Source organism: Erythrolamprus reginae, chromosome 4 (genome assembly GCF_031021105.1).
Source record: "Erythrolamprus reginae isolate rEryReg1 chromosome 4, rEryReg1.hap1, whole genome shotgun sequence".
Taxonomy (NCBI): domain Eukaryota; kingdom Metazoa; phylum Chordata; class Lepidosauria; order Squamata; family Dipsadidae; genus Erythrolamprus; species Erythrolamprus reginae.
This window is the reverse complement of record NC_091953.1, coordinates 70,347,092-70,360,200: the sequence shown is the minus strand read 5'-3', so window position 1 is coordinate 70,360,200 and position 13,109 is coordinate 70,347,092. Positions and strand designations below refer to the sequence as shown.

At 41.4% G+C, this 13,109-nt stretch overlaps 1 protein-coding gene across 7 annotated transcripts in view; it reads left to right on the top strand.

The window, feature by feature from the left end:
• Positions 1–13,109, top strand: part of SYTL5 (synaptotagmin like 5) — a 287,041-nt gene that overhangs the window by 94,865 nt on the left and 179,067 nt on the right. For all 7 annotated transcript variants that reach the window (XM_070750583.1, XM_070750580.1, XM_070750584.1 and 4 more), the window contains one exon: positions 2,532–2,906. In XM_070750583.1, the coding sequence (XP_070606684.1) occupies positions 2,788–2,906 (119 nt within the window). In that variant the 5' untranslated portion in view covers positions 2,532–2,787. The remainder of the gene's footprint in view (positions 1–2,531; positions 2,907–13,109) is intronic.

The following is a 13,109-nucleotide window of genomic DNA, read 5'->3' as shown; positions in this document are numbered from 1 at the left end:
GATATAATGATTTACTCAAAGCCTGTTAATCTACCATTCTTATTGCTTAAATTTGAGCAGAAATGACTGGTATTCAGCCTCATTCTGTTTCTGAAAAATCAATGCTGTATTTGATGAAAATACTGGTATTAGACTTTTCAGGAATAATATACAGGTGGTCTTTGATTTATGACTGTTCGTTCAGTGACTGTTCAAAATTACGAAGGTGCTGAATGAAAGGACTTACAGCAGATGCTTAAACTTAAGATGATTGCACCAGCCTTACGGTTACCTAATTGCAAACTGGGGTTTGGCAACTTGTTTGCACTTATGATGGATTGCCAAGCCTTCTGTGATCATGTGATCGCCATTTGCGATCTGCCCTGCTGGCTTCTTCAGAAAGTCAACAAGGAAGGGAGGGAACTTCCTATTGACTTTACAGCAGGGAAAGTTGCAAGTCATTTTGTCTTTTTGTGTAGTGTGCCCCCTCCCAAGGAAGGCAGTGTGGCAAGGTACTGAGCAGAGAAACACATCTGGAACAACTTCATTTCTCCCACAATATACTTCCTCTTCTCCCCATCCACTTATGAAAGTTATGAAAAAGTATTACAAAAAGGTTGAAACTCTGCAAAATAACTTTCTTTGGAAAGATCTACCATGCCTACTAGTTTCATTCACTAGTGCCAACCCACACATGTGCACAAACCCACAGAAAATGCAGAAATTTGGATGCTTTTCCATCTTCTTCAGATCAAATCTTGAATCTCATAGCCTTTAAATTTTAAATACAGATAGTCCTTGACTTACAACAGTTCATTTAGTGACCTTTCAAAGTCACAACAGCACTGAAAAAAGTGACGTGCAACCATTTTCCACACTCATGACTGTTGCAGCATCCTCATGGTCACATGATCAAAATTCAGATGTCTGGCAACTGATTCGTATTTATGACAATTGCAATATAATGTGTACAGCTTTTACAACCTTCAGACAAGAAAAATCAATGGGCAAGCCAGATTCACTTAACAATCATTACTAACTTAATGACTGCAGTGAATTCCTTAAGAACTGTGGCAAGAAAAATCAATAAATAGGGTAAAACTCATTTAACAAATGTTTTTTTCTTAGCAACACAAATGTTGAGCTCAATTGTGATCATAACTACTATCTGCAATCCTAATTTTGAGAATCCAGTTCAAATCAGACTGATTTGCATATCCTATAGATTCATTGCATGCAATTTTTGTCTGTTCTTGTCCAGCTAAAATACATAACTTACAATGTATGTACAGTAGCATGAGAATATGGACAGGTTCTTTTCAGAAGTGAGTTGCTTGATCTTTGCTGGCTGGGAATAAACACTCAATGGCAAAAAATGAATGTGTCTTTGTGATACAGAATGATTTTTCTTAATCTATACAAATGTAGTAGTGAAATTTTGTACTCTAAATTATTAGGTTTTTAACAATTTATCATAATATTTAGCAAGTTTTTGAAGTGTAGAGTGGAGTATTATAGCTCTATAGTGTTCTAGGAATGTGGATGACATATAGGTATGTGATCTAGATCTATTTCAAGCTGGCCTTAAGGCTTTTTATGAGAGAAAGATTGAGTTGAATAATCTCAAAGAACTTGACAAAACAAGCATAGTTCTCTTGGTTCTATTTGACTTCTTAATGGCCTTTGTTAGGTTGCAGAAATAATTTTAAAAGGTAGTGCTAGGAGATTCCCATTCATCCAAAATCTGTTGCCTTGTGAAGTCTCTTAAGCATCTATCTTCGCCTCTAATATTTAGTTTGTACGTAGTACTGAAAGAGAATGTCTATGAACTATGAATTCAGTATTGTTGTGGATATACAACATCTGTGGTTTCATCTTCCCAGATAATACTTGAATTACATAAACTCAAACAAAATCCATCCTGCAGTGCATATTTGAAAGCATTGGTGGTATGCAATAGGTACCATCATAAGAACACTCATGCTTCTTTTTTCAGTCAAAATCAAGAGAATTGAAAAGCTGCCAAGCAAACTGAAGTTGGTCTAGAGGAAACAGAAATATTGTAATTTATTTAGTCAGATGGAAGATCAGGAAATATGATTCAACCTCTTCTAGACAGAGTTATCTTTGTGAAGAAGTCACATCTCAGTTGAACTACTGAAGTCAACCTGAATGCAGGTGTCTTGGGATTCCTTGTTCAATTCCAAGTGTCAGTATTAGCTAAGAATGACTTTTGTTCAGTTAAAGTGTTCCAACTGAGTCTGTTCCTAGGAATGAGAAAACTAGCTAGAGTCATTTAAAGATTATCTTTGGCAAGTCCAGAATGCTGCAGTCAGACATATGTTCAATTGTTGAAATAACTTCCCTAGCTATTTTGTTTTTAATTGCCATTTAATTTAAGTTATTATTTCTATTAATTAAATATTCCAGTTGTACAAATGGGTGGGCCTTTGTTATTATCTTAAAATTATTAAAACATTAAATCATTCAAGAAACAGCTTAAGTAAAGGTATTTTTAATTTTAATTTTTAATTTTGTTGCTTTCATTTCAGGTAAAATGATTCAGGGGAGTTATTAACTTGAGGATAATCTATGAAAGAAGTTCACAGCATGTTCAGGAATTCAAGCAAAAGTTCCAGTGAATATTCAAATCACTAAAATGATCAAAATATCTTGATCTGAAACATATGAATTAGCTCCTGACAAGAAACCATAGCACTTGGATATTTCCAATGACATCCTCTTAAAGTCTGCATCTTATTGTCTACCAGAAAACAAATCTATTAAAGATATAAGAATTGAAGGAACATGTCTAACAATGCAGAAATAATCAATCTATCATTTTTATTAGAGCATGAAAGAGAGACAATATTGGGAGTATTAAAAAAAGATGAATATTTGAAAAAAATGGAAGATAAACGAATCAGGTAATCTTTTTAAAAATCTATAATATTTAAAAGACACAATATTAATGCTTGATTTTGGAAATGTGTGGCTGTTATTAGTAGCAATAATTATAAATGTTCCATTTGCTCATTTTTTCATGTGCAAATTTGGCCTCCAACAATCTGATTTGCTCTTTAAAAAATAAACTTTTTCAAAAAGATCATTCTTTGTGATAACTGGAACCTAATTACAAATTGTTGATGTGAAATGTACGCACAATATAGTCCTGCACAGTTTCACAGAGATCTGGATATGTTGCCCAAAAGAATAGGTGTGTCTAGCACTAACATTATTTTAGAATGATGTTACACACACAGCCCCCATTAATTATATACCGTGTTTCCCCGATAGTAAGACCCCCCCGATTGTAAGACATATGGGGGGTTTCAGGGGGGTCGGCTAATATAAGCCATACCCCGAAAGTAAGACATATGTCTTACTTTCGGGGAAACACGGTACTAAAAGCGAGGGAGGCGTTGGAGCAGTTCGCGGCGCCCTGGCGGCAGTTCCCTCCGCTTTGACGGCGCTGGTCCGCTCGCTCGTCCCCGCAACCGACCCGTTTCCCCGACACGCGTCTGGAGGGGAGGAGCCGCTCTGAGCAGTTGGGCAGCCCTGCCTGCCGGAAAGGAGGTGGGCGAAGGAGGGCGCAGCTCCGCCCGCCCGCTCGGCTCGCTTCTACAACTTCGGACCAGCGCCGTCCTTTGCCTCGCATTTCCGGGTTGGCGAGCCTGGATTGTTTTTCCTGCAAGCGCTGGTCCCCGCTAAGCCTTCTGCGCCTGACTCGGCGAGGCGAGAGGGAAGAAGGAGAAGCACAAGTGGATGCGGAGCGAAGGACGGATAAATGCCTCCCGGGCACTCCGCATCCACTTGCGCTTCTCCTTCTTCCCTCTCGCCTCGCCGAGTCAGGCGCAGAAGGCTTAGCGGGGACCAGCGCTTGCAGGAAAAACAATCCAGGCTCGCCAACCCGGAAATGCGAGGCGAAGGACGGCGCTGGTCCAAAGTTATAGAAGAGAGCCGAGCGGGCGGCCGGAGCTGCGCCCTCCTTCGCCCGCCTCCTTTCCGGCAGGCAGGGCTGCCCAACTGCGCAGAGCGGCTCCTCCCCTCCAGACGCGTGTCGGGGAAGCGGGTCGGTTGCGGGGACCAGCGAGCAGACCAGCGCCGTCAAAGCGGAGGGAACTGCTGCCAGGGCTGCTGCCGCGCTGCCGAGCAGATCACCTGCTGGGCGGCCGAAGAAACCTTCCCTGGGTCTTCCCGACTTCACCCTGTCAATTTGGTGAGTGGAGGCGGGAAACGGCGGGGTGTGTGTGTGTGTGTAAGACATACCCCGAAAGTAAGACCTAGTGGGGCTTTTGGGGGTAAAAAGAAAGTAAGACACTGTCTTACTATCGGGGAAACACGGTAGTACTGTAGCATAGACCTTTCATATTTTGCTGAATGAACTATTGTTATATCTTCTGGTTTTACTGATATACTGTATAGTAATATATATGTTCATAGGTGATAATTTATTTTACAATTTTTTTATTAATTCTAATTAATATTGTATTGTATTTCCCACTATCTAGCTCAAGAAATGCATTTCTGTTAACCATTAATCTATTGTTTGGCCTACCATTATTTTTTTGTTCTTAAATATTTTATAGAAAGCACACTAGTGTCAGTGAACCAACTAGCATCTGTTCTGCCGAGGTCTCTGGTAGGAGCCTCCCGAAAATTCAAGGGTACAAATTTCAGACACACACGTTTGAAAATTCAAAACAATGTTCTTTATCACAAAATTCAAAATAAACTAAGCACTCTTTTTGTATTGAAAAGAGCACTCGTCCCAAAACAACTGGGTAGTTTGTACAATTTCCCTTCAGCAGTCATTAAGTACTTAGCCAGCAGCTGTGAAGAAACTTCACACCCTTCTTCTTCCAACAAAGTGAGTCACACACACACATTGCTCTGCTTTGGTTTCAAAGGTATGAAAAATCAACAAACAAAGTCCAGAAAACAGCAACACACAATTCCTGAAGAACTGCGATCAGATACTCTCTCACAACGGCCAAACCCACACGCTACTATTTATAGCAGCAGCCCTAATTACTGGAGCCCCACCCAACCACAGATGGCCTCATTTTCTCTTGTAATAATCCTTCAGTTGTTGTCTCCTATGCATCACTCTACACATGCATGGATGTGTCATTAATTCTTGTTCAGAATCCAAGGATGATATAGATGATTGATCTCCTCCTGGGCTGTCTGCCAAACTCCCCACTTCCCTGTCACTCATGCTTCCTTGGTCAGAGGAGGCTTTGTCGGCAGATTCCATCGGGAGCAAAAGAGGCCTGCAGCATGTGGATGTTTTCCCCACATCCACCTGCACATTCCTTGGGGCAGGAGCTGGGCCAGAGCTAACCACAACAGCATCTGAGAAATAAATTACAATCCACTGCTGTGTAAACACAGACAGTTCCATTTATTATCAAAGCCATGTCTGGATCTGTTGCCATCAATACCAACACTGGAATTCTCTTCCGTAATTATCTAGGTTAAAGTTCATTATCACAACCCCGCACCTACAAGTACATCACATGTATTTGTATTTGTATTTATATTTATTAGATTTGTATGCCGCCCCTCTCCAAAGATTCACGTACATGTACCAATCCGGGGAATGGAATGCTGGCTACTTTCCTTGTTCAGTCAATCTAGGGCTCTGCACAAGGCATGTGCCTTAGTACCAATCTCTCTCCCTCCCTCCCACTCCTCCCATACCCCTGACAGGCAGCCCCCTTCCCCAAACCCCCATCTCCTGGAACAATAGAGTAAAGCATCAGGGCAGTACCGCTTTCAAAACATTCTACCTCCTCCCTCCGGGAACCCTTGGCTTATTCGGGTAATTCTCATGGAACTGCCTGACTAACCTATCAGCCTTGACATCCCGACTTTTTACCCAGGTAGCCTCTAATAGAGGGTACCCCTTCCAATGAATTAGGTACTGTACATTTCCTCTTAAAATGCGGGAATTCAATTTTTTTTCACTTCATAGTAGGATTCCCCCTGAGTCACAACAGGGGAAGGGGGCGGCTGTCCGTGTGGCCTAACGTTGGACCCAATCACCGGCTTAAGCAGGCCACAGTGAAATACAGGGTGGATCCTTCCTAGGATTCTAGGCAACACAAGCTGCACCGTGACGGGGTTAATTACTTTCACAATTGGGAAAGGGCCCAGGAATTTTGGACCTAGCTTTTTGCAAGGCAACCTCAACTGAATGTATTTGGTAGATAGGAAAACCTTATCTCCCACTATAAAAGGGGATTGGGGAGATCGGTGTTTATCTGCTTGCTTCTTCTTCTTCTTCTTATTATTATTATTATTATTATTATTATTATTAGTAGTAGTAGTAGTAGTATTAGTATTAGTATTATTTATTAGATTTGTATGCCGCCCCTCTCCATAGACTTATAGGCTTGCGCTGCCACCACCAGCACCTTCCTGGTGTCCTCCCATCCTCTCTTCAGTTTGTCCATCCACTCCACCAATGTGATGGACAAGGGAGGTTCTGTAGGTAGTTCCAGCATGGGAATTAAATCTCGACCACTGGTAACCTGGAAAGGAGTTAGTCCCATGCTACTGTGTACAGAATTGTTGTAAGCTACTTCTGAGAAAAGCAACAATTCAGCCCAATCGTTCTGCTGGTAACTCACATAATATCTAAGGTATTGTTCCATTAGGGCATTAGCTCTCTCTACTCCTCCATTTGTGAAAGGGTGGAATGCAGAACTAAGTCCTTGGCTGGAACCAATGGTGCAAACAAATTCTCTCCAGAATCTGGCAGTGAATTGGACCCCCCAATCTGATATGATTCTGCGGGGGACTCCATGCAACCTGTAAATGTGTTTTAGGAATAACTTCGCCAAGTGTCTGGCCGTAGGTAGCCCTGAACAAGCGATGAGATGGCCTTGTTTGGAGAATAAATCAATTACAGTCCATATAACAGTGTTTCCCTTGCTCTCAGGGAGTTCCACTATGAAGTCCATTGCTATTTCTTCCCAGGGCCCAGTAAGGCTGGCTATTTGCTGCAGTAATCCAGAGGGTCTTCCAAGCCTATGCTTTCTGGTGGCGCAGGTGGCACAACTTTTCACATAATCTTCAACTTCTGCTCTCATTCTGGGCCACCAGAATTGTCTCTGTGCCAGGTGCAACGTTTTCAGGAACCCAAAGTGGCCCCCTAGTCTGGAGTCATGGCTCCATTGGAGAATATAAAATCTCAAGCTGGCAGGCATATACAGTTTGGTTCCCTTCCAAGCCAACCCTTCCCTCAGTGTTAGGATTTCTTTGTGGTTGTTGAACCACGGGTCAGTGGGCAGAGCTGACTTCAATTTTTTCTCCCACTCCCCTTTTCCTGGTGGAGACTGTCTCCTGGGTTGGTCTCGGGTGAGGACAGGTGCAGCTTTCTCCTCACCTTCAGGAGGGGGGGAGAGACATGGGATGATTGGATGTACTTCTTCCTCTCTCTTGCTATTGTACTGTGGTTTCTATGACAGAGTTTCAGCCATGTAATTCTTCCCAGATGGGATATGTTTCAGCGTAAAATTGAAATGTCTGAAGTATTGGGCCCATCGTACTTGCTTAGGAGAGAGCCTCCGAGGGGGTCTTTAACGCTTCGAGGTTTTTGTGGTCAGTCCATACTTCAAAAGGAATAGCTCTGCCTTCTAGAAAGTGCCTCCATGTCCCCAGCGCTTCATGTACAGCATATGCTTCCTTCTCCCAAATGGCCCACCTCCTCTCGGTGTGGGGGTTAGAAAGGTATGGTCTTGGAAAGGTATGTACAAGTCAGTAACTGTTCTTTCCCATTGTCTTGTAATAACATTGCAGCTATTGCCACATCGCTGGCATCTGATTGGATCACAAACTTCCATTCGGGATCAGGATGTTGCAGGATCGACTCCTTTGCAAAAAGTCTTTTGAGCCTTTCAAAGGCCTTTTGACATTTCATTGTCCACCTGATTGGCTGAAATGGTCTGAGCTTAGTAGGGACTGATCCAGTCTTTAGTACTTCGGTTAGGGACAAGGCAACCTCATCGAAAGCTGGAATGAACTGCCGGTAGAAATTTGCAAAGCCTAAGAAACTCTGTAGTTGTTTGAGTGTGCAGGGAGCTTGCCAATCTAACACAGCCTTCACTTTAGTGGGGTCCATTTTGATGCCTTTGCTAGATATGCGGTATCCCAAGTAGTCTACTGACATCTGGTGAAATTCACATTTGGAAAGTTTTGCATAGAGCTTAGCAGCCAAACGTTTCTTCAAAACTTGCCTCACCAACTTGACGTGGTCAGGGAGGTTCTGGCTGTAGATAAGAATGTCATCTAAGTACACGAGAACTCCATTGTAGAGGTGGTTATGTAGAACTTCATTTATGTATTGCATGAATACAGCAGGGGCTCCTTTTAGGCCAAATGGCATCACCCGAAATTGGAAACTCCCTAATGGGCAGTTGAAAGCAGTTTTCCACTCGTCCCCTTCCTTTATTCGGATGCAATAATATGCCTCCCTTAAGTCTAGCTTGGTAAAAGATTTCCCCTTGGCTACATGATTAAGCAAGTCCTTCATGGGGGAGGGGATACATGTTCTGCATGCACACACAGTTCAGGTTTCAGTAATAGATCACAAAACGACCCCCTCCATATTTCTCCTTGAAGAGGACTGGGGCTGCTGTCCTGGATTTTGCAGGCTGGGTGAGTCCCCTTTTTAAGTTGGTGTCGATGTAATTTATTTTATTTATTTATTTATTTATTTATTATTTGGATTTGTATGCCGCCCCTCTCCGAAGACTCTGGGCGGCTCACAACAAGTGCAACAAATCATAAATAATCCAATTAATTAAAATATTTAAAGATTTTTAAAAACCCATATACTAACAGACACACACACAAGCATACCATGTATAAATTAAACATGCCCAGGGGGAGATGTTTCAATTCTCCCATGCCTGACGGCAAAGGTGGGTTTTAAGGAGTTTACGGAAGGCAGGAAGAGTAGGGGCAGTTCTAATCTCCGGGGGGAGTTGGTTCCAGAGAGCCGGTGCCGCCGCAGAGAAGGCTCTTCCCCTGGGGCCCGCCAACCGACATTGTTTAGTTGACAGGACCCGGAGAAGGCCCACTCTGTGGGACCTAATCGGTCGCTGGGATTCGTAATTTCTCAGCTCTCCCTATTCTTTCAGTGACATTGCGTACATTCTAGGTTTTGAAAGAGTGGCCCTTGGTTCAAATTCTATAGCACAATCACTGGGTCTGTGAGGGGGCAGTTCATTGCAATCTTCCTCATTGAACACTTTTCCCAAGTCTCTGTATTCCAAGGGCACCCTCTGGAAAACCGGAAGTGTTCCTTCTTTCATTGCGACTGCTACCAAAGACCCATCTGGCTCCTCCCGGGGAGGGGGTTTTCTCCTGTCAGTCTCTGGAACAGGGTTGGAACCCAAAGGGAGGAACTGTTTGCAATATCCACCCTCCCAGAGGATGGTAGGAGTCCATTTATCCAGCCAGGCCAAACCCAGTATGACTACATCTGACCTTGGGGGCGACTATGAATATCAAGAGTTCATGATGTCGGCCTATCTGTAGCTCCACTAACTCAGTCAGGAGCATAGCAGGAACTCTGCCTATAAGAGAGCCGTCCACCTGTTGGAACCAGATGGGCTTCGCCAAAGGCCTACTCCGGATTTTTTTTTAATTATAAATTTTATTTACAAGAATATATACAATAAACACAACAACAGTACAAATAACAATACAAATATTTAAAAGAAAAAAGAAACATGAAAGAGAAAAACATCAATGAATTATACGGTAAACAATGTACAAAACAACAAATAAACAATAAAATTTGGGCGGGTGAATGGCAGATCTGTATCGAGAGTATGGGCTTAAATATTCTCTGTAACCCATTACATCATGAGTAAACCCATTACATTATAAGTAAATAAAAGGTAGAGTTGAATATAACATAGGAAGATAAGCTTAATTTTTACACGTATCTTATTCCAATCCTTTAATGAAGTAATTTAAACACCAGATAGTTATCTTTGTACATATACAATTTGTTATATAGTGAATTTTTAGCAGTTATTGGTCGGATTGTTCTTTTTTCCTAACCAGCGGTAAAAAGGGTCCCAGCAGTTATAAAACGCAGATTCTTCATTATTTCTAATTTCCAGAGTTAATATGGTCATTTCTGCAGTTTCTAATTTTTTCTAGTATTAACCTATCTTGAGGTATGTCTTCGTTTTTCCACCATTGCACAAATGCTAATCTGGCTGCTGTAGTAATATGAATGACTAGTTAAGTATGATTTTTTTAAGATTCTGTCTTAAGATACCTAAAAGGAAGCATTCTAGTGTTTTATCTAATTTAAGATTAAGGATTTCATCTAGCCAAATTCCATTTTCTTCCAATAAGCCTGCGACTTTTCACATTGCCACCATAGTTGGAAATATGTGCCTTGTTCTTTTTGACATTTCCAACAGGTGGGAGGCAATTTCTTGTTTACGTTCACTAGTTTTAAAGGGGTGATATGCCATCTATAGAACATTTTGATTATATTCTCTTTATATGGAGTAGCTAGTGTCATTTTAAAGTTCCTGCTCCACATAAATTGCCATGGCAGTAAAGGGAGATATTGTGGTTATGGGTGATTTCAACATGCCTGATGTTGACTGGAATATCACCAGTGCCCTTACATGCAAAAGTAAGAATATAGTAGAGGCCTTTACAGGAGCAGCTATGGCACAGCTAGTTAAGACACCAACTAGAGGGGAGAATATTCTAGATTTAGTTTTTACCAATGGGAATCGGGTTTCAGAGGTCAAGGTGGGAGAAAATTTAGGTTGCAGTGACCATCTATGTTTGTGGTTTGATGTAAAAACTGATGGTGAGCAATCCTATACTGCAACAAAGTATTGGATTTCAGAAAAACAAATTTTAATGCAATGGGGGAATATTTAAATAATGAATTAAAGGGGAGGGATAAAATGGCAGGAGCAAGCACCCAGTGGACTGTATTAAAAAAGGCCATCTTAAAAGCCACAAGACTTTATGTAAAGCAAGTAACTAAAGGTAAAAGGAAGAAGAAACCGCTATGGTTTAGCAATGATGTAAGGGCTATAGTCAATGAAAAAAAGGCTGCCTATAGGAGGTATAAAGAGTCTGGAAGTATAGCTGATAGAGAGGTGTATAAAATGAGACAGAAGGAGGCGAAACAGATAATATATGCTGCTAAAGCCTCAAAAGAGGAAGAAATAGCAAAATCTGTAAAGAAGGGGGATAAAACCTTCTTCAGATATATTAGTGATAGGAAGAAGAAAAACTGCAGCATCACAAAGCTTAGTACCGGGAATAATACATGCATTAATGGGAATAAGGAGATTGCTGACCATTTCAATAGCTACTTCTGTTCAGTTTTCTCAAAAGACACCTTACAAAATAATAATAATACTATAGAGGGATATAGCATTGCTTCCAGCTGTACGGATTCAGCTCCAGTGATCTTAGAAGCCGATGTCTTAGAAGAACTTGAAAGATTAAAGATAAATAAGGCAATGGGTCCAGATGGCATCCACCCCAGAGTTCTTAAAGAACTCAGATCTGTCATTGCTACCCCCCTGACTGATTTGTTTAACAAATCCCTGTTAACAGGAGATGTTCCTGAGGATTGGAGAATGGCCAGTGTTGTGCCTATCCACAAGAAGGGCAGTAGAGAAGAAGCTGGTAACTACAGGCCAGTTAGCTTGACATCAGTTGTAGTTAAAATGATGGAGACTCTCCTCAAAAAGAGGATAAATCAGCATCTAAAAAACAATAACTTATTGGACCCAAATCAGCATGGCTTTACTGAAGGCAAATCGTGTCAGACTAATCTCATTGAGTTCTTTGACTATGTCACAAAGGTGTTGGATCAAGGTGGTGCCGTGGATATTGCCTATCTGGACTTCAGCAAAGCCTTTGATACGGTTCCACATAAAGAGCTGATAGATAAATTAGTGAAGATTGGACTTAATCCCTGGATAGTTCAGTGGATTTCAAGCTGGCTGAAGCATAGACATCAGAGAGTTATTGTTAATGGCGAGTATTCTGAGCAGAGACAGGTTACAAGCGGTGTGCCACAAGGGTCTGTTCTGGGTCCTATTCTTTTTAGTATGTTTGTGAGTGACATAGGGGAAGGTTTGGTAGGGAAGGTTTGCCTATTTGCTGATGACTCTAAAGTGTGCAATAGGGTTGATATTCCTGGAGGGGTCTGTAATATGGTAAATGATTTAGCGTTACTAGATAAATGGTCAAAGCAATGGAAACTGCAGTTTAATGTTTCCAAATGTAAAATAATGCACTTGGGGAAAAGGAATCCTAAATCTGAGTATTGCATTGGCAGTTCTGTGTTAGCAAAAACTTCAGAAGAGAAGGATTTAGGGGTAGTGATTTCTGACAGTCTCAAAATGGGTGAGCAGTGTGGTCGGGCGGTAGGAAAGGCAAGTAGGATGCTTGGCTGCATAGCTAGAGATATAACAAGCAGGAAGAGGGAGATTGTGATCCCCTTATATAGAGCGCTGGTGAGACCACATTTGGAATACTGTGTTCAGTTCTGGAGACCTCACCTACAAAAAGATATTGACAAAATTGAACGGGTCCAAAGACGGGCTACAAGAATGGTGGAAGGTCTTAAGTATAAAACGTATCAGGAAAGACTGAATGAACTCAATCTGTATAGTCTGGAAGACAGAAGGAAAAGGGGGGACATGATCGAAACATTTAAATATGTTAAAGGGTTAAATAGGGTTCAGGAGGGAAGTGTTTTTAACAGGAAAGTGAACACAAGAACAAGGGGACACAATCTGAAGTTAGTTGGGGGAAAGATCAAAGGCAACATGAGAAAATATTATTTTACTGAAAGAGTAGTAGATCCTTGGAACAAACTTCCAGCAGACGTGGTTGGGAAATCCACAGTAACTGAATTTAAACATGCCTGGGATAAACATATATCCATTGTAAGATAAAATACAGGAAATAGTAAAAGGGCAGACTAGATGGACCATGAGGTCTTTTTCTGCCGTCAGTCTTCTATGTTTCTATGTTTCTATTCCTCAAGTTTAATTTCGTGTTTAAGATCAAGATTCCATTTTTTATATTAGTTTTTATTTTGGTTGTATCCA